Source organism: Carica papaya, chromosome 6 (genome assembly GCF_054855325.1).
Source record: "Carica papaya isolate Zhongbai chromosome 6, ASM5485532v1, whole genome shotgun sequence".
Lineage (NCBI taxonomy): Eukaryota > Viridiplantae > Streptophyta > Magnoliopsida > Brassicales > Caricaceae > Carica > Carica papaya.
In genome coordinates, this window is record NC_142314.1 from 7,519,481 (window position 1) to 7,539,444 (window position 19,964).

At 36.2% G+C, this 19,964-nt stretch overlaps 2 protein-coding genes, 1 long non-coding RNA gene and 2 other non-coding genes across 5 annotated transcripts; 3 read left to right on the forward strand and 2 right to left on the reverse strand.

Moving 5' to 3' along the window:
• Nucleotides 1-10,489: 10,489 nt before the first annotated feature.
• Nucleotides 10,490-10,563, forward strand: TRNAV-AAC (transfer RNA valine (anticodon AAC)). Its single transcript has one exon. It is a non-coding gene; the product is annotated as a tRNA-Val (tRNA).
• Nucleotides 10,564-10,637: 74 nt separating this feature from the next.
• Nucleotides 10,638-10,711, forward strand: TRNAV-AAC (transfer RNA valine (anticodon AAC)). Its single transcript has one exon. It is a non-coding gene; the product is annotated as a tRNA-Val (tRNA).
• A 295-nt stretch (nt 10,712-11,006) lies between these two features.
• TIN1 (tunicamycin induced protein) lies at nt 11,007-13,353 on the forward strand. Its single transcript, XM_022048061.2, has 3 exons — nt 11,007-11,242; nt 11,715-12,062; nt 12,306-13,353. Exons 1-3 carry the CDS (start codon nt 11,132-11,134, stop codon nt 13,125-13,127), a joined length of 1,281 nt encoding a protein of 426 aa, XP_021903753.1. The 5' UTR covers nt 11,007-11,131; the 3' UTR covers nt 13,128-13,353.
• Nucleotides 13,302-15,914, reverse strand: PMDH2 (peroxisomal NAD-malate dehydrogenase 2). The gene is made up of 9 exons (XM_022048062.2): nt 15,755-15,914; nt 15,266-15,481; nt 14,720-15,034; nt 14,357-14,446; nt 14,152-14,235; nt 14,025-14,060; nt 13,838-13,927; nt 13,654-13,748; nt 13,302-13,564 (listed from the first exon to the last, which is right to left on the reverse strand). The coding sequence occupies exons 1-9, from the start codon at nt 15,824-15,826 to the stop codon at nt 13,492-13,494; spliced, it is 1,071 nt and encodes a 356-aa protein (XP_021903754.1). The 5' UTR covers nt 15,827-15,914; the 3' UTR covers nt 13,302-13,491.
• A 2,297-nt stretch (nt 15,915-18,211) lies between these two features.
• LOC148253270 (uncharacterized) lies at nt 18,212-19,525 on the reverse strand. The gene is made up of 2 exons (XR_015812816.1): nt 19,357-19,525; nt 18,212-18,747 (listed from the first exon to the last, which is right to left on the reverse strand). It is a non-coding gene; the product is annotated as an uncharacterized LOC148253270 (long non-coding RNA).
• Between the last annotated feature and the right edge of the window lie 439 nt (nt 19,526-19,964).

Genomic DNA, 19,964 nt, shown 5'->3' on the forward strand with positions numbered 1-19,964 from the left:
TATTACTAAGTAATACTGTAATACCCGAGCCGAAAATTTGGTCCATGATTAATTTTAACATTCCAAAAAGTATAAAAAATTTATTTTTAAAATTAATAAATTTTAATTTAATGTGAAATTATAAAAAATATATTAGGGATGAAATTAAAAATAATTTTTGAAAAAATTGGTGAAAATTTGGGTTCGAATGGTGTTTTTGAAAAAAAAATCAGAAACTGGGGGTCAAAATGCAAATAAAAAAAATTGACCACGTAGAACCGCTCAGTTAGTAGCCTCGACGAATCGGAGTGCACCGCATGGTAAAGCACGATAACTCGGTGCCATGTGGGAGGCCAAGTTGGCGATCTGCGTGCCCCACGATCAGACGACTCAGAAGCGATCGTGCGCGCGTGGACGGTTCAGATCCGTTTCCCCCTTAGGCGCGATCGGATGATCGAGATCAAATGCGATGAATAGTACAGATTTGTTTCCTCCTTAGGCGCAATCGAATGGTCTACATCAAATGCGATAAATGGTCCAGATTAACGCGAGATGAGTATAAATACTTTCACATCACACTGAACCTAAACCCTAGCCACCAGCCTCCTGACAAAGAAGAAGAATCAGTCGCTGGAGAAGGAAGCCGACCATCGACCACCGCTACACCAGAGCCACCTACGACTGCCAAAATGGTAAAATTTCTCCTACCCTCTTGAAATTTGATTCCAAGCAACCTTGTGGCCATATCGGAGCAAAACAAATAGTGGGTGAGCCAGAAACCGCGGGTGAAGCCCGATGGAGCCGTCCTGGACAAAACCTGCAACCTCCTCCGATGAGCTCCTTCTCGTTTCCAGTTTCGTGTAATTTTTTTACCGTTGTGTTTACTGTTATGTTTTCTACAGGTTGACCGAAGAAAAACTCTTAACCGCGAATGTGAGCCAGCAGAGCCGCCGCACCCGAAAAACTCCACTACCGGTAGGTTTTTATTTTCTGATATTTTCGACCAACCGAGACTCTCTAACATATTTTTTCGTATGGATATGAATAAAATCGCTCGAAATCGGCCAAAACTGACCAAAAATGGCTAGGCCAAGGTAAACAGCAACAGCGGGCGGTGGTGCCGTCGCTGGAGCATGGCGGTGTCGCCGTATTAGAACCCCAAAATTGGCCAGAAAGGATTTTTAATACCGATTTTTAATTTTTGGGATATTTTTAGGTACGTGAAGTGTATTTTAATCTCTGCAGGAAATTCAAAAAATTCGGGGACTGCCAGTAAATGCAGTAGAATGTTCAGTATTTCGGACATCGATTTGGGTAAGAATCTATCACCTTATTCCCTGTTATGGAATTGAAGCTTAATAATCAATAATATAGTATTTTGTAAAATTTAAAAAAATTTAAAAATAATTACAGGTCACTAATGGAACTGGATTCGATTAGTTATTTATTTATCTTGTTTAACTGATTATTTAATTTTATAGCTTTAATACATTATAATATATTAGAATAGTTAAATGATTCAATTGTACTTTCTTGATGCATATATCACTTGTCTTGTATAATTTGCGATTAATTTATAAAATTTGAAATTAATATGCAAATGAAAAATTGTTTGGTTATGTGAATAAATGAATGGTTGTCTTACTAGATATCCTGGGAGATGGTGGACGGATCGGGTATTTAGGGAACCTTATCGTGAATGTTACCTCATATCGGATGGGGTAATCGAGGGATGATATTTTTGGCGCTCATACCGGATGGGGTATGGGGTATGGGGTATGGGGACGGCCCGATTTACCCTCATACTAGATGGGGCATCGAGAAATGATATTTTTGGCGCTCATATCAGATAAGGTATTGGGACTGCCGGTTAGTTGATAAGTTTAGATATTAGGTTCATGTATAGTGGAACACCCCTATAGACCCAGGGATATCAATAAGCAAAATAAAAAAGAGAAAGTTGTTATTCTTACTCACTTGAATATGAGATCATAATATTAATTGAGTTATTGTCTTCACAGGTTAATTTTGAAAATATCGCAACGGTAAGTATGCAATAAATGATTTTTTTTATGATAAATGAATTTACTTAAATTAAGAGTTCTATTGGTTACTTTTATGATTTTTTCCAACCTTCGATTATTGTATCGGTGAGTAGTGTAATATTCTTATTGGGGTAGTGTAGTTCATCCCCTCCCCTATTAACTATTTCAGATCAAGAAGATTAAGATCCAGATTTTAATCAACAGTAAGGGTGTGAGTAGGTGTCCCCTCGAATCCTATCAAAAGCTAATGGAGGTTAACCTCCCAACAATATTTATTTACTATTTTCATATGTTATTACATTTTTTATTTTATGAACGGCTGTAAAAGGGACATTTCTGTAGTCCTATTCGGCATGCTAATTTATGTGTAAGGAATGTAAACCCTAACGTTTTTATATATTTTTGCATTTAAATTATAATTTTATTTTATCCAAGGTTTTGGGTCTTTACAGTTGGTATCAGAGTCACGTTTCTTAAAACTATTCCTTACACAAAGACCTAAGAAAACACCAAAAAAATAAATTATCGCTCAACCATTCCTTGTGAAATGCAAGTACAGATAAATAAAGAGAAGAAGACCCCTACTAAACTGAGCAACTTGGGAGGGTTCGGTTCGAAAGGATATTGACCGACTATTTAAAATGTTGGAGAGACTCATCGCTTCTCAACAAGCCCGAGAGGAAAGGAAAGAGCTACTGACCCTCCCTCACTATCACAGTTTGAGCCACCCCTGCAGCAGGAGGATCCTGAGCCACCCCCGTACAACCCAGATCCTCCATAGTATTACCTGGCATCACCACAGTACAATCTGGTGCCTCCTCCGTATCATCTAGTACCACCATAGGGCCATCTGGTCCCTCCCTTGCATAATCTAGTCTTTTCATGGGACACAGTTCCACCCATGATGGACCCAGGGTACATTGAGAGGTACAAAAGACTAAATTCATCTACTTTTGTAGGGGCATCCTTCTTTGAAGAGGCTGAGTATTGATTAGCTGAGACATAAAAGGTTTTCATGACTTTTGGGGTGGTTCTGAAATAGAGAGTTATACTTACCATCTACATGCTGGTGCGAGATGCAGGTCACTAGTGGCAGCTCAAGCAGGCCACCATGCCCATTCCAATCACTTGGGAACAATTCCTGATGGCCTTCAATGTAGAGTACCTCCCAGAGCATCTCCGACGTCTAAAAGAGATGAAGTTTGCACAATTAGTTCATGGTGATATGACTGTGTTAGAATATGCTTGAAATTTCTTAGAGTTGGGTCGGTATTCCCTTGAGAGCATGATGGATGAAGGCATAAAGATAAGGAAGTTTGAGTAAGGCTTCCGTCTTGAGATTAGACAGCAACTGTATATATTCAAGCTCAGTACTTACTCAACCGTTCTGGCTAAGACATAGCTAGTGGAGAGGAACCTTCGCATTTCCTCCAGCAATGGAGAAACTCAGGCCCCTGGTTTCACACTACAGACCAGCACCCACTGCACCTTTTTAACAGAATAAGAGATTTAGGCTAGTGGCTCAGGCTCCTCCTCATATTCCGGTAACAGAACGCGGTAGGACTTACCATCACTGTGGCAAGAATCATGGGGACTGACCCTTCTATCACCTCAACAATACTTACTGTATATGTGGGAGTGCCCAGCACTACACGAGAGAGTGCCCGAGGAATCAAAATTAGGTCAGCCCTCTTATTTAGGTCAGAGCTGACAACCTCATTCAGTAAGATGCAGAAGCCAACCCAGACGTGATATATGGTACGTACACTATTTGTAATCATCTTGCACATATTTTGATTGATACTAGCACCTCGCATTCATTTGTCTCACATCCGTTTACACTAAATTTGAATGTATTACCTGAAAGACTTGATTCTGTGTTGTTTGTGTCTACTCCTAGGAGTAGGACACTAATGTGGGAGGTTATACACAGAGCCTATATAATAGATATAATAGATATGAAATTGAGTGTGGACCTAATAGAGATTGATATGAGAGACTTTGATGTAATCTTAGGAATGAACTAGCGGTATATCACACTACTGTAAATTATTTTCATAAGAAACTTGTATTCAACATTCCTAATGAAAAGTTATTTACAAATTAATAAAAATTTTAAATATTATTTTCTCATGAAAATTTTCCTATTATAAAGTGCTTTAACTCGACTGTTTTCTCTAACTGGGCAAACCTAAGAAAGAAATTTATATTCGAGAGATTTTAGTAGTTCGAGACTTTCCAGATGTATTTTCTAATGAACTACCCAGATTGCTAATTTATAAAAAAGTTGAATTCACCATAGATCTTCAGCCAGACACCCAACCTATATAAGTTTTTCCTTACCGCATGAGTCGTATTGAGATGGAAGAGTTGAGGAAACATATTAATGAATTGCAGGATAGTGAGTTCATCTAATATAGTGTATCCCATTAGAATGTTGGAGTCACATTTGCAAGGAAGGGGGATGGGATGTTAAGGTTATGTATTGACTACAGGGGATTGAATAAGGTCACGATCAAAGACAAGTACCCCCTCTCTAGGATTAATGACCTTTTTGATCAGTTGTAGGGTACTAAGGTATTCTCCAAAATATACATGCGTCTAGGTTATCACCAGATAAAAATTAAGGCAGAAGACATTCTCAAAACAGCTTTTTGAACTAGGTACGGATACTATGAGTTTCTAGTCAAGCTATTTGGGCTAACAAATGCACCAACCATCTTTATGGATTTGATGAACATGATTTTCAGATAATTTTTGGATCACTTCATCATTGTATTTATCGATGATATCCTAATTTATTCAAAAAGTAGAGAGGAACATGTTCACCATCTAACTCATGTTTTGCAGGTTCTCAGAGAAAATAAGTTATATGTATAGTTAAGTAAATGTGAGTTCTGGCTTGAGCATACTACCTTTATAGGGTACATCATGTCAAGGGATTGAGTTTCAGTGAACCCCAAAAAAGTTGAGACAGTACTTGATTGGGAGAAATTGACATTGATCAAGGAGATTCGTAGGCTTTTAAGAATGACAGGTTATTACCGCAGTTTTGTAGAAGGATTTTCTCACCTAGCTGCTCATTTGACTCGGCTCACAAAGAAGAACGTCAAGTTTGAGTAGAACGTAGGCTGTAAAATGAGTTTTTCAAAACTAAAGAAATGATTGACTACTGCATCCATGTTGGCATTGCCGAATGGGACATGTGGATATACAGTTTATAATGATATCTCCTACCTGGGGTTAGGTTGTGTTCTGATGCAGTATGTGAATGTTATAACCTGTGGGTTCAGACAGTTGAAGAGTTGTGAGAAAAATTACCCCACCCACGACTTAGAACTTGTCGCGATTATCTATGCCTTGAAGACTTTGTGTCATTACTTGTATGGGGAGACTTTTCAGATCTATAACGACCATAAGAGCTTTAAAACCATATTCACTCAAAAGAATCTCAACATACGTCAGAGACGATGGATAGAACTCTTCAATGACTATGATTGCAATATTTTGTATCACCTGGGTAAGGATAATGTGGTAGCCGATGCACTCAACAGAAAAAATGTAGGTATATTAGCTCACTTAATAGTTTCAGAATGCAGAGTAATGGGGGCTACACAATAGATACGATGTTAGGACCTTAAGAAAGTTACATGTTTTACCCACATGACTGTTCAACCTGAGTTGATCCAGAGAATAAAAGAAGCTCAATCCACCGATTCCACCCTAGTAGCTCTCGAAAAAAATGCAAAATGTAGAGTAAATTCAGAATTTCGAGTCCTTACCGATGGGTTGCTTATATTTCAAGATAGAATATGTATTCCATATAACAGTGAACTGAAAAGAGACATCATAACAGAGGCTCATAAATCAAAGTTTACCATGAATCCTGGAAGCACTAAAATATATCAAAGAATACAATCCCGGTTTTGGTGGAACGAGATGAAAAGAGAGGTGGCCGACTTTGTTTTCAAGTATCTAGTGTGTCAGCAAGTTAAGGCAGAGCATCAACGCCCAAGCGGATTACTTCAGCCATGACCGATTCTGAAGTAGAAGTGGGAACATATCACAATGAATTTCGTAATAGGATTGCCTAGGGTATGCTCGGGACATGATACTATTTGGGTAATTGTTGACCGGCTCACTAAGTCTTCTCATTTCTTGGCCATCAAGATGACCGACCCCTTAGATAAGATAGCAAAAATGTATATCCAGTAGATAGTCAAGTTATATAGAGTGCTTGTAACAGTAGTATCCAATAGGGACTCCATGTTCAATTTTTAGTTCTGGTTTAGTTTTCAGCAAGTCATGGGAACAAAATTGTCTCTTAGTATCGCATTATACCCTCGGACTAATAGACAATCAGAAAGGACGATTCGCACACTGGAGGATATACTCTGAGTTTGTGTTCTTGACTTCGAGGGCCATTGGGATGATCATTTATATTAATAGAGTTCGCCTACAATAACTACTACCAAGTAAGTATCGGTATGGATCCGTATGAGGCGTTATATGGCCGCCCATGTAGATCATTGATCTATTGGGAAGAGGTGGGTGACGGAAAATTGTTCGACCCAGATCTTGTGGAGGAGACTACAGCCAAAATAGTTAAGATTAGGAAGAACATCCAGACAGCTCAGAGTAGGCATAAGAATTATGCGAACACCCAGAGAAAAGATTTAGAATTTGAGAAAGGTAATCGAAGGTTCCTCAAAGTCACAACTTTCAAGGGAATCAGTAGATTTGGCAAGAGAAAAAAACTAAATCCCCTATTTATTTGGCCAATTTAGATCTTAGATAAAATTAGTACCGCTACCTACAAACTAACACTACCTCTAGAACTATTTAGAGTCTATAATATGTTTCATGTGTCCATGCTACGCAAGTACAACTCCGACCCCTCTCACATCTTGGCCCACGAACCTCTTTCACTCAAAGAAGATATGTCCTATAAGGAGGTATCAGTAGATATTGTAGACTGAAATAGCAGAGTACTCCACAATCGAACATTTCGTTCGTTAAGGTCTTGTGGCAAAATGACACACCGAAAAAGGCCACATGGGAGATAGAATAAGACTTCAAAACTCGGTATCCCTAACTGTTTGATTGAGCGAAAGAGAGACAAATTTGAGCGACCAAATTTCTTTTAAAGGGGGAGAGTTGTAATACCGGAGCTCGAAATTTGGCCTGTGATTAATTTTAACATTCTAAAATGTATAAAAAATATATTTTTAAAATTAATAAATTTTAATTTAATGTACAATTATGAAAAAAATAGGTTAGGGATGAAATTAAAAATAATTTTGGAAAAATGGGGTTAAAATTTGGGTTCAAATCGTGTTTTTGAAAGAAAAATAAAAAACTGAAGGTTAGAATGCAAATAAGAAAATTTTGGTCATGTAGGACTGCCCAATCAGCAGCCTTGACGAATCAGAGCGTGTCGTGTGGGAAGGCACGTTGACTAGGTGCTACGCGGGAGGCTACGCTGGCGATCCGCATGGCCCACGATCGGACGACCCAGAACCGATCTCTCGCTTGTGGACGGTCTGGATCCAGTTCTCTCTTAGGCATGATTGGACGATCGAGATCAAACGCGATGAACGACTCAGATTCGTTTTCTTTTTAGGCAAGATCAAATGGTCGAGATTAAACACGATGAACAGTACAGATTAACGCGAGATGAATATAAATATTTCACATCACACTGAATCCGAACCTTACCCACCAAATAAAAAGAACCAGTCGTCAGACAAGGGAGCCGACCGCCGACTGCTGCTGGATCGGAGGCACCTCCGACTGCTAAAAAAGCTAAAATTTCTTCTACGCATTCGAAATTCGATTTCGAGCACCACTGTGGCCATATTGGAGCAAAACGAATGGCGGATGAACAGAAAATTGCGGGCAAAACCACAACCTCCTCTGATGAGCCCCCTTTCGTTTCTCGTTTTGTGAGATTTTTCTACCGTTGTGTCACCGTTTTAGTTTTTATAAATTGACCAAAGAAAAACTCTCAACCGCGAAGGTGAATGGATGGAGCCGTCGCACCCAGAAAATTCCACCACCAGTAGGTTTTTGTTTTTTGATTTTTTTTTTCAGTGAACCGATGCCCCATAATGTGTTTTTTCGAAGGGATATGTATAAAGTTAGCTGAAATCTGCCAAAACTGACCAAAAACGGCTAGGCTGAGGCAAATCGCCCTCACAGGTGATGGTGCCGTCCAAAATTCGCTTAAAAGGATTTTTAATACTGATTTTAGATTTTTGGGGTATTTTTAGGTACGTGAAGCGTATTTTAATCTCTACAAGAAAATTCAGCATACCTGGGGACTGCCAGTAGGCTCAGTAGAAAGTTCGATATTTTAGACACCGATTCAGTTAAGAATTTCTCATCTGATTCCTTGTTATAGAATTGAAGCTTAATAATCAATAATATGGTATTTTATAAAATTTAGAAAACTTTAAGAATAATTACAAGTCATTAATGGAAGCAAAACAAGTTAGTTATTTATTTGTCTTGTTTAGCAGATTATTTAATTTTACAGCTTTAATACATGATAATATATTGAAATAGTTAAATAATTCAGTTGTACTTCTTTGATGCATATATCGCTTGTTTTGCATGATTTACGATTGATTTGTGAAATTTAAAATTAATGTGCAAATGAAAAATTATTTGGTTATGTGAATAAATAAATGGTTGTCTTACTAGATATCTTAGGAGATTGTGGACAGACTGGGTATATAGGGAACCCTACCGTGAATGTTACATCATACTGTACGAGGTATCGAGGGATAATATTATTGACACTCATACCGGATGGGGCATGGGAATGACCTGATTCACCCTCATACCGGACGGGGTATCGAGGGATGGTATGAGAATTGTCGGTTAGTTGATACGTTTAGATATTAGGTTTACGTGTAGTGGGACACCCCTATGGACTCCTTGGGATACCAGTAAGTAAAATAAAAAAGAAATAGTTGTTATTCTTACTCACTTGAATATAAAATCATAATATTAATTGAGTTATTGTCTCTATAGGTCGATTTTGAAAATCTCGCAACGGTAAGTATGCAATAAATGATTTTTCTTATGATAAATGAATTTACTTAAATTAAGAGCTCCATTGATTGCTTTTATGATTTTTTCCAATATTCGGTTCCTGTATCGGTGAGTAGTGTGATATCTTATTGGGTTAGTGTAGCTTACCCCCTTCCCTATTAACCATTTCAGATCAAGAAGAACAAAATCTAGATTTTGATCAGCAGGAGGGCTATGAGTAGGTGCCACCTCTGATATTACCAAGAGTTAGTGGAGGTTAACCGCCCTACAACATTTATTTACTATTTTCATATGTTATTACTTTTTTTGTTTTATAAACAGCTGTGAAAGATGTATTTTTGTAATCCTATTAGGTATGTTAATTTATGTGTAAGGAATGTAAACTCTAATATTTTTATGTATTTTTGCATTTAAATTATGATTTATTTGTTCAAAGTTTTGGGTCTTTATATATACGTTCGAAATTCTTAATATGAGTTTGCACTTTTATTTTTTATGCTACCAAAATAACATAAGATTAATATACAAGATATAACTTAATATTATTTACTCAGCTAAATAACAACATCAACTATATCAAAGTCCAATTGAATTCGTCAAAATGAAGTTGAGACAATGAACTAATATTAAAAATATTTTCTTTCTTATTTATAAAAGAAAAATAAAATATTGAATAGCGACTAGAATAATAGATAAAACATAATGATTAATTAGTGATGTAAAATCTATACTCCTGGCCGGAATTGGAACAGGATGTTAAGTGACAAATCAAAGAAGATCAACCACCACTAAATTATAGAGTAGGACAAAGATTGAATATTCTTCCTATTTACACACACACACACATATATATATATATATACTAACAACATGTGACATTTTAAAATATAATAGGGCTAGTAGGCTATTTAGAAGTTTTGACTTTAAATCATTAATGGCAAAAGAGAGGTATAGTGTATGTTGTCAAAGGTGATTTAAACCCAAATTAAATTACTATACTTATATTTTATATATTTTTCAAAAAATATTAAATTAGTTAGTATATTCATATACTTTTAACTTTATTTTAAAAAAGATTTATATTTTTTTGTTTAAATACACTTCAGTTTTTTTAATTTTATTTGTATTAGCTTTTCACTTAATACACTTGTTAATTCACGTTAAGATTTCCATGTGAGACTTAATAAATTTAAATTACGTAATCAATCCAATTTAGTTATATCTAAAAATTATATTTACTATATTTTTAATAAATAGCTGTCTGAAGCGATGCATATAGAAAGAAGCCTGTAATGGAAATAAAATTTATTTATATGTTCATTTTCACAGGGAAATTACAATGTTTTTATTAGTATGATGTCCTTCCTGTTTCAACAATTAATTAATCATTTCAGGGCTAACAATATGGTGTCGTGGTGTAGTTGGTTATCACGTCAGTCTAACACACTGAAGGTCTCCGGTTCGAGTCCGGGCGACGCCATTTGTTCCCTTTTTTTTAGGATAAGACATTGATTTAAGAATCATAACATAATCTGAAAGCAGAGAGAAAAAAAAGGTGTCGTGGTGTAGTTGGTTATCACGTCAGTCTAACACACTGAAGGTCTCCGGTTCGAATCCGGGCGACGCCACCCCCTTTTTATCCATGCTGCTGTTTTATTAAACGATGTCGTCTGAAATGCCAAGGGTCTTACGCGCCGAAATAACTCCACGCTAAAACGGTAACGGCTGTGGGCCCCATAAAAAGCAACCGTCTTTCCCACGTCATCTGAATACAAATGATCATTAAACGCCAGGACAACAATGCGCAACCAATAGCAAGTGTCCTGCGATCAGTAACTCTCCTTTCATTGGCTATCGTTGTCCACGTCATCATCACCCCGGATCCTCAGCCCCTTATTTTTAAGCTTCTGGAATCATCCTGATTTATACCTCAATATTTCCCCCCACTTCCACCTTCTATCAACAAAAATCCCAAGTTCCAGAATTTTGTGTAAAGCGATCTCTATCCTCTCTTTCTCATCTGAAATCTTTTCAACAATCTCTGAACGATGATTATCAAATCGGGGTTTTACGTTCAAGCTCTTGTTCTCGTTTTATTTGCGAGTTTGTCTTCGTCTCATGGTTTGGTCTCCGCGCCTTCCTATCCCAAAGCAATCTCTGTAAGTATCCTTTTATCATCTTGTTGTAATTTTTTTTACCATCGAATTTCTGTTTGTCTCTTGAGAATACGGCGAAAGGTTCAAGAGGAGGATTGGGGTGGGGATTGGAGTGGGTTTTTTTTTGTTGTTGCTAGAATTAAAGAGAAACGCCTGCTAAACCAAAACTATTTTGATTTGAATATCTTTAATTCTTCATTCAAACAGTAATTTCATATTAAAGTACAGAAGGAAGCATCTTGAGATTTTGGAACGAAAATTGAATAATTTGATCTGCTTTAGTTTTTCCTTTCATAATTTCTCCGTTTGATTAATGTGGTAGAAACAGAAGGAAATTTTGGAAAACTTGTTTCTCTGGCTTAAAATTTGTAGCTACCAAACACAGAATCAACCATGTGATTTCTTTTTCCTTTATGTCTAAGAAAGGATACTGGTATTTCTTTCTTTTTTCTGATAATTATATTTTCTACTTTAGGATTTGAAGGAGGCGATTTTCAAGGGACTGGGGTTCCAGGCTGATGATTTCAAGATCTCCGGATTCGATATGAGAGATGCTCTGGTGGGGCATTCTGTGGCATATGAATTCGATGTGGAAGTAGACAATAAGGTGCTTCCGTTCAAGCTCCTAGAGGACGTGAATAGATGGGAGTACGTTGACTTGCCCATTTTTCGCACGGAGGAACCTGCCAGACCCGGAGAGGAACATGGGTTGGTAGAGAAGCATAAATCCGATCGTGGGTTGCCGGTTTTGGCTCCGTTTCAGCTTGCTGGTCCCATGGAGATCTGGATCCAGGATGCCAAGGATATGCGCCTTTCCTTACCAGTGAGTAATTCTTTCCTCTTTGTTTGATTGAATCATTAAAGGTTATTTGATTGAATTTGAAACGGGTGAGGTTATGTTTAAGGCACTGAGTTATTTTATCTCCTTGTTAGTGTAGTATTGCTTTGTCTTGCCACATCAAGAAATAGAACTGCTGTCTGATATATTATACAATTTTCATAGAAGAGCTTTGTTTTCTGGTACTTCCACATGATTATTAACTTTTTTGTTGCTTAAATTCTGCAGCATGATGTGGATGCTGGCCTCTTGAAGAAAGTAGTTTTAGCTGATGGTGCTGTGGTCACTGTAAAAGGTGCCAGAACTGTTAGCCTGCGCCACCCGATTGACCTCCCACTTCCCCTAAACCGAACTAACAATGGATTTGCTTCTGGCCTTCTAACTCTGGCTGAGCAGCTCCGACATGCTTCCCGTTCTCAAGTAGCTCCACTTCTTTCCCTGCGAATTGTTGGCCCTACCTCTCTTACAGCACCCTCCTCTCCATCGTCTTCAGATAACAAGCTTAAACTTAAACGCCTTGCACCTGGTCTTGTGGAACTATCTTCGATCTCAAAAAATAAACCCGTGGATGACTTATCCACAATGAATGTTCAAGAAGGAGCCACGACGATTTTAACTCCCAAACACTTCACCACAATGTGGCCTCTTGCTTCCATCAATGGTTCAAACCCTAATTTGGTTGGTTTCGAGGCGTTGCTTTCTTCTGTTCTGGGTCCTAAGGCCAAAGAGAAAGGTTCTTTCAGATTATTAAAAGCAGATGTATCAGCTCAGACATTTGTGAAAATCGGTTTTGGGATTGAGAAGAAGTTGAAGAAAGGAGATGGAGTCAACTGGGAGGGTTTTCCAGCATGGAGGACAAAGCCTGAAACAGTAAGAATGCATTTTGAGGTACTGGCTAAGGTTGATGGTCAGAAGATTGTACCAGAAAGGGTGATGCAAGTTGATCCAGTTGTTGTTGAGGACACTGTGGCACATAACGTAATTTCTGGAAATGTTACTCTGTCCACCACACCTATGGTTCATCCCCCTCCCAACCCTTTAACCTTATGAATCAATACAGTTTCTGGGACTCAAATTTTGGAGTTACTAGAATTGCAAGGGGAGAACAGTTTTCTTTTTCTTTTAAATATGATAATCTGTAAACCCAAAATTTTCTTTTTCCTTTTCCTGTTCCTTTTTTAATCTGTCTAGTTATGGGGTGTCTCTATAATTATAAATCCGCACTGTATATAAGATATGTGTCCATTTAAGAAATCAAAATATGATTTTGCGGTCATTTTACATCAGTTTGAGGGAATGGTTTCTCACAGATTTTTTAGTTTTAGACGCAACATGAAACTGCTACTTGCGAAATACATGATATACAAAGCCCTCCAAGAGACGTGTAGAAGGACTCGATGGTGAAGACATCAAATCATTTCTTGATAAATGTGATTCCCTTCTGAATGCTCCCTGCTAACTCTTTCTTTGCTTTCTCCAGACCAATCCTGTGCAAAATGCTATCATCAATCAAAAGGAAAAATACATTTATTATGCTGCATTTCTTTGACATACACATTTATACATATATATTCACCTCTCGTATTCATTTAGCGGTCCGAGTTGATAGACTTCTTCAGCTCCAGTTCGACCAAGATGTACCTTTGACGCAAAGAAAGGCAATTCGGTCACCTACAAAAGACTATCTTGGTTACTCAGAGAAAAAACAAACCCAGATAATTGGAAGAACATGGCACAAATTGGAGGACTGAAACAAGTACCTGGGAAGCCACAAATGCACATTCCACAATTCCAGCATCTCCTCTCATTCCGCGAAGACAAGCATCTGCAAATTTAACAGCAGCATATGCCTGGAAAATTTTTGTAATGCTTCCCTTAGTTGCTTGTGCAAATAAGCTTACAAATGCAATGTGCAAATGAAAGAAGAGCAAGATAATATTGGCCAACCATTGATAGTGTAGCAGATCCAGCTCCAGCTTTTGCCTGCATGCAACTCAAGTCAAGAGAAAGAAATAAGGTAAAGAAAGGAATATGATTTTCTATATATCATACTGACATAAAAAGCTTATTTTACCTCGACAACTTCTGTTCCGCCATTTTGAATCCGGTTTGTCAGGTAATCAATTTCTTCTGGAGTGAAGGTGCAAGGAGGCTTAACCTGCAAGGATAGACATCTAACAACAGCTTCTTCTTCAAAAAGAAAAACATAAGCATATAACTGGATTTGCTTTCAACTAAAAACAATCTTGGAGACTCATTGAAAGATGATTATTTGAGACCTGAGATAGAAGAGGCAAAATGGTGACTCCAGAATGGCCTCCAACCACTGGAACATCAACTTCCCTTGGATCCAGTCCAAGAACTTCTGCCTGCAAGGTAGTCAGGAGCATATTACATGAAGTAACTTATGATGAACATTGAAAAGTATAAAACTAGTTTAGTTCTCTAGGAACCATTTGGTGAGTGATAGAGTTGAATATATACATAAAAACCCTTACAAATTCTAATACTCGCTCAACCTCGGGCTGAATATAATACATGTATATCATTATAACTTCTCATACTATATTAATATGCAATTAATAATGTAACATACATATATCAAAAACCATGAAAAATTTGATTGAAAGAAGCATAGATACCACAAAAGTGTTTGCTCTCACAACATCAAGAGTTGTAACTCCTAGCAGCCGCTTGGGATCGTACGTGCCAGCATTCTTAAAAACCTCTGCTGCTATCGGAACAGTAGAATTCACCGGATTACTTATCAAGTTAACGATGGCATTAGGGCAGCACTTGGCAATTCCCTCACAAAGTGTCCTGACAATGCCAGCATTGATGTTGAAAAGATCATCTCTTGTCATTCCAGGCTTCCTTGGCACACCAGCAGGTATAATCACAAGATCCATTCCTGTGAGAGCACTCTCTAGCTGTGGCTGCCCCAGAAATCCCCTTACCTATACCAAAACCCAAGATATATTAACTGAAAATTCTTATTGTTATATTAATTACTTGACATATGCCCACCATTTATTTCACAACTTTCTAGCAAGAACGACTCGAAGCCATAACCTCGCGTAAAGCACCAATCATTTAGTGAAGGGATAGTTGAAATATATATATATATATATATGCATGTGTTGAATCATACGAGCCTGTAAAAATCTGTGATGACAAAAGGTAATTACCACAGCGCCAGTATCCATGTGACCAAGATCAGCAGTGACACCAGGAGAGTTAACAACATCATAGAGATGAAGAACTGAGACCAGAGGATTCATTTTCATTAACATTGCCAGGGGTTGGCCAATGCCTCCAGCAGCACCCAAGATAGCAACCTTGAACCCTGGAGCTCCTCCTTTTGACCGGCAATCACCACGAGCTACACCGAAACTTTCCTCCATCTAAAATAAATTTCAATAAAGATTCAGAAATAATAACGAATTTTTAAGTTCTGGGTATTTGTTTGGCAGATAAGAAAATGGTTTGGAAGACACAGAGAAAAGAGAAACTGATAAGATTCCATAGACTAATGGGTATCCAGATTTACCATACCACTACGCAAAATTCCCTATAAAAACTTGATGGTTTAAGTCCTGACCATATTCCATTTGGGTGACCTGAAATTTCTTTGTTTTAATTGAACTGAAACTAAACAGAAAAAAATAAATGAAAACCTGCGGAGTTGAAGGTCGGAGATGAGCTGAGATTGTTGCAATTCGCTGGTTAATATCTGCATTGAACTCCATTTATATCTTCCTTTGGCACAGAGAGAAGAGAAAGCAGGAAAGAAAGGTTGTATATGTTATATATATCATAGGCTACGCGTACGCATTAACAAGATAAATAAAAATAAAATAAAATGAAGTGATAAATGAGAAATTGACATAAACCCATTAAATTTCTTTCCACAGTTCTTTTAAACAAAAAAAAAAAAAAAAAAAAAGGAAATTTGTGTGGAAATAAGTAATTTTGAACCCTTATCCTATCTAAACTTCTCAAATAAAAAAAAAAATAGTGGCTCTGAAAATTTCAGATGAATACTTCTTGGATGTTGATTTTCTTCTCACCCTCCCATATATGGATTTGGCTTGTTCCTCACACACAAAACCAAGTGTCTTCTGGTTGTTATACTAACCGGATGATACTCTACAAAATTCAAAGGGTTATTAATATATATATATATATATATATATATATTATAGGACTAATAGCATCCTATTTTTATGAATATCGTTATAAAAATTTCACACTATGAATTTAATTTAACAGCTGAGTTTTAAGTTAAATTATTAGTGATGAGTATGGACTAGCAAAATAAAGTTTTGTAGTACAAATAATTATGGCAATTGAATTACTTGAATTGATTTCCAGTGAGTTTTGAGGTTTTCGACTATTTTAATGATTATAATATTTTTTAATTAAAATACATATATTTTATTAATTAAATTATATACATACATATTAATAATATGATAATTTTTTCCTAAGAATACATTAAAATATAGAATTCAAATTTAATTCATAATTTTTTATAAAAAAAAAATTCATAATCTTTTATAAAAAAAAGAAAAGATAGTATTTTAACATTCTCAACATGATTGAAATCATTTAAGCCCAAATTCATAAATTCAGAATCAACATTCTTAGCATGATTGAAAACTCATATATATATATATATATATATATTTATATATCAATAGGTAAACATAAATTTGCAACATTGTTTGAACTTATAATATGGCGAGGAAGAGCTAAATTAAATAACAGTAGAAAGAACTTAAAAAACAAAATAAAAAAAGAACATTTACTAACCAACAAACAACATAATATACTGGGTATAGGTTTTGTATACACATAAACCTTCTTTCATGCAATATTTAGCCGACAAGATAGAACTTCATAACAGGCTGCATACCTCATCTTGGCCATTTTATTTGAATGTTATCCATCTTCTCTAAATCGATATGAGAGTGAAAGAAACTCCCCCAAGAAGGAACACTTCACGAGCATATTGTATTGTATTCGAAACACAAGATTCAGTCAAGAGAATATGAGGTTGATCAAGCTATCGGCATTCCCATTCATAGTAGTTCAATGAGGAAGCATGAGAGACTTAGCATGCATCATCCTTAGATCAAGCTGAAACTTTTCTTTCATGAGTTTTCGCTGCTGCTTTAGGTTACTCTGTTCTTCATGATGAGTTTTATTTTCATATGTAGAAAATGTAAATTGAGATTCCTCTGCAGCAATATGTTTTAGTCTCAGTACAACATCGTCATCAAAGAGGTGGACAACATGTGATTTTTGATTCACGAGGGATCGTCATCAAATAATAAGACACATGTTTTTTTTTTTCCTCATGGATCGAGAACTATGGAACCTCTCTGTCTTACTATCCACTTTCTCTTATGACAATGTTATATTAAGATTAAACTACGTTGTCATAAAGGTTTATAATTTCTACATATGAAAAAAAACTCATCAAGAAAGAAGAAGAGAGTGACCAGAAGCAGCAGCCAAAACTCGTGAAAAAAAAGTTTCAATCGATCAAAGGATAATGCACGCTAAATCTCTTTTGCATTCTCTACATGATAAAATTCAGTGAACTTCTCGTGACGTCGTAGAAGCGCAATGGACTCATAACTCACAAGTCTCAAAATCAAAACCTATTTTTAATACCACATTAAAAATAATTTCATGATTAATTTATATTTCATTAAATAGTAAAGACAGAAAAAATTTCTTAATATATAAAAAAATAATTAATTAATTACAAAAAATATAATTTTTTTTTTTAACATGATTTATATTCTTTCTAACATTTTGATTTATTAATACTCTGAGATTTTTTTTTTTTGTTTAACACATAAATATCTATCAACAATGTATAAAACCCACGCCTGTTGCTAAATGCATGACCTGGTCCGCACGCGTGGCTGGATGAGTGTCTTGGACTAGGAGAGAGAGTGTACCATTGCCAAAATGTTAGGGTTATTTTTTTGCTGGCTACCCACAAGTTAAATATGAGAAATGAGGTGTTTGTCCAATTTAAGGTACGTTTGACATATTCTCGATAGCTGTTATAGTGTAAGAAGATGAGAAAAATATTACCTGGAGAAAAGAGGAAGAAATACGAAAGAAAAACTTACCATGTTGAAGAAATAATCTACAGAGTTCTTATAGCCTACAAAAAGTAGAAACATTAAAAAAATTATCAACACAACAGAAAATGGTTACGACGACAGAGAGGTGAGAAAACCCTAGCCGCTCCAACAGAATGACCTAACACAAGCTTCTTCACTAGTACTTTCCTCTTCAAATAGGATGTCACAAGTTCAACATTGTAGTTTTCTCCCCCATTGAGAAAGCAATGCTTAAAAAGATTCCTTTGATAAGAAATATAAGATTGCAGTAAACGCTTTCCTCACAACCAGTATATAAATTGTTCCCATTTCTTTGATTTTTCTTCCAGGTATATAAATTGTTCCTCCAAGAAAGAAACAATGAGCCACAGAAAACCCAACAGAGGACTTGTCAAGTCCAATGCGGAAACATGATCCTCCGCAAGCAACACAACCTTCCCCGGCTCATAAAACCAATGTTGTACTGGAGGAGAAATGAATTACGCTGGCAGAGATCAAAAGACATTTGGCAGGCAGAGTAAACCCTGTTGAAGAACGAAACAATCAACACGATTTATCATCGAAACAAACCAAGCCGAGTTAAACCAATGAAGAAGTTAAATACTTGAAATAAAATGATAAAGAATGCACTACCCACCAAAACTACAGAAATACATATAACAGAGCGAATACGAATAACGCACAGCAAGTTTTGAAAATTTAGACGTAGTTTTCGCCCAATTGAAGTAAACTTGGATAGAAAGAAAGCTGATTCAATCCAAGGAATAAAAGATCTGGAAAAGAAAAATAACAGCACATCAAGAAAACAATCGATGCACCTTGGAGCAACGAACAGAAAATTGACGCACTAAAAAAACAATAAAGATCGAGAAAAGACAACAACCCCCCCCCCCCCCCCCCCCAACCCCAAACAAAAAAAAAGGACCCTGGACAACCAAGACTCCAATCAAGAAAAAAGAAAGATTCATTACTGCGATACAAAGAACTCCAAATTCTCCTTAAGAGACCTTAAAATTGAACCCGACATGCTAAAGAATGCAAAAGGAAAAACGAAAACTCTGAACCGCACGACGAGAAGATAGTCTACGAACAGTTAATAAATACAGAAGAAACCCTAGCTAAACCAAACATACATAGAGATTGAGAGGCCTGGAACCTTAGCCCCCAAAAAGAAAACAGCGATGCAGCGAGAAGAAGCAGAGAAGCCAAAAGCGAGATGCGAGAGCGAAGCGACAGAAAGAATATATACAGAGGGCCTAAGACAGAAGAGGGGGTCGTTCTTTTCTTGACCGTTAATCGCATCGCTACTGCTAGATTAAATCCTAACCGTTGATTGAAAAATGTGAGATACCGCGTTTTATACTATCACCGCCTTCAGCTGTGCACCCACTTCTTTTTTTTTCGTAATAAAATATATTTTTATTAATATTCTTTTTTTAATGAACTGTAATTAGTAATATTTTCTTCATTATTCCTTATGCTAAATGTTATTTTTTTCTAATTATGAATCAGCTTTTTTGTATTAGTTTAATATTATTCACATAATATTTTATACATAATAATAAAATAAAATACGAATTTTTTAATTTTTCAACCTAGACAATTAAATCTTTAAATTTTTTTAATAGAAATATATATATATTCTTACTGATATTAATAGAATTAATTTTTACATCAATAAAAAATATTCATATATGTATTAAAAGTCATATAATCATTTATTAGTTACATCAAATTTTAA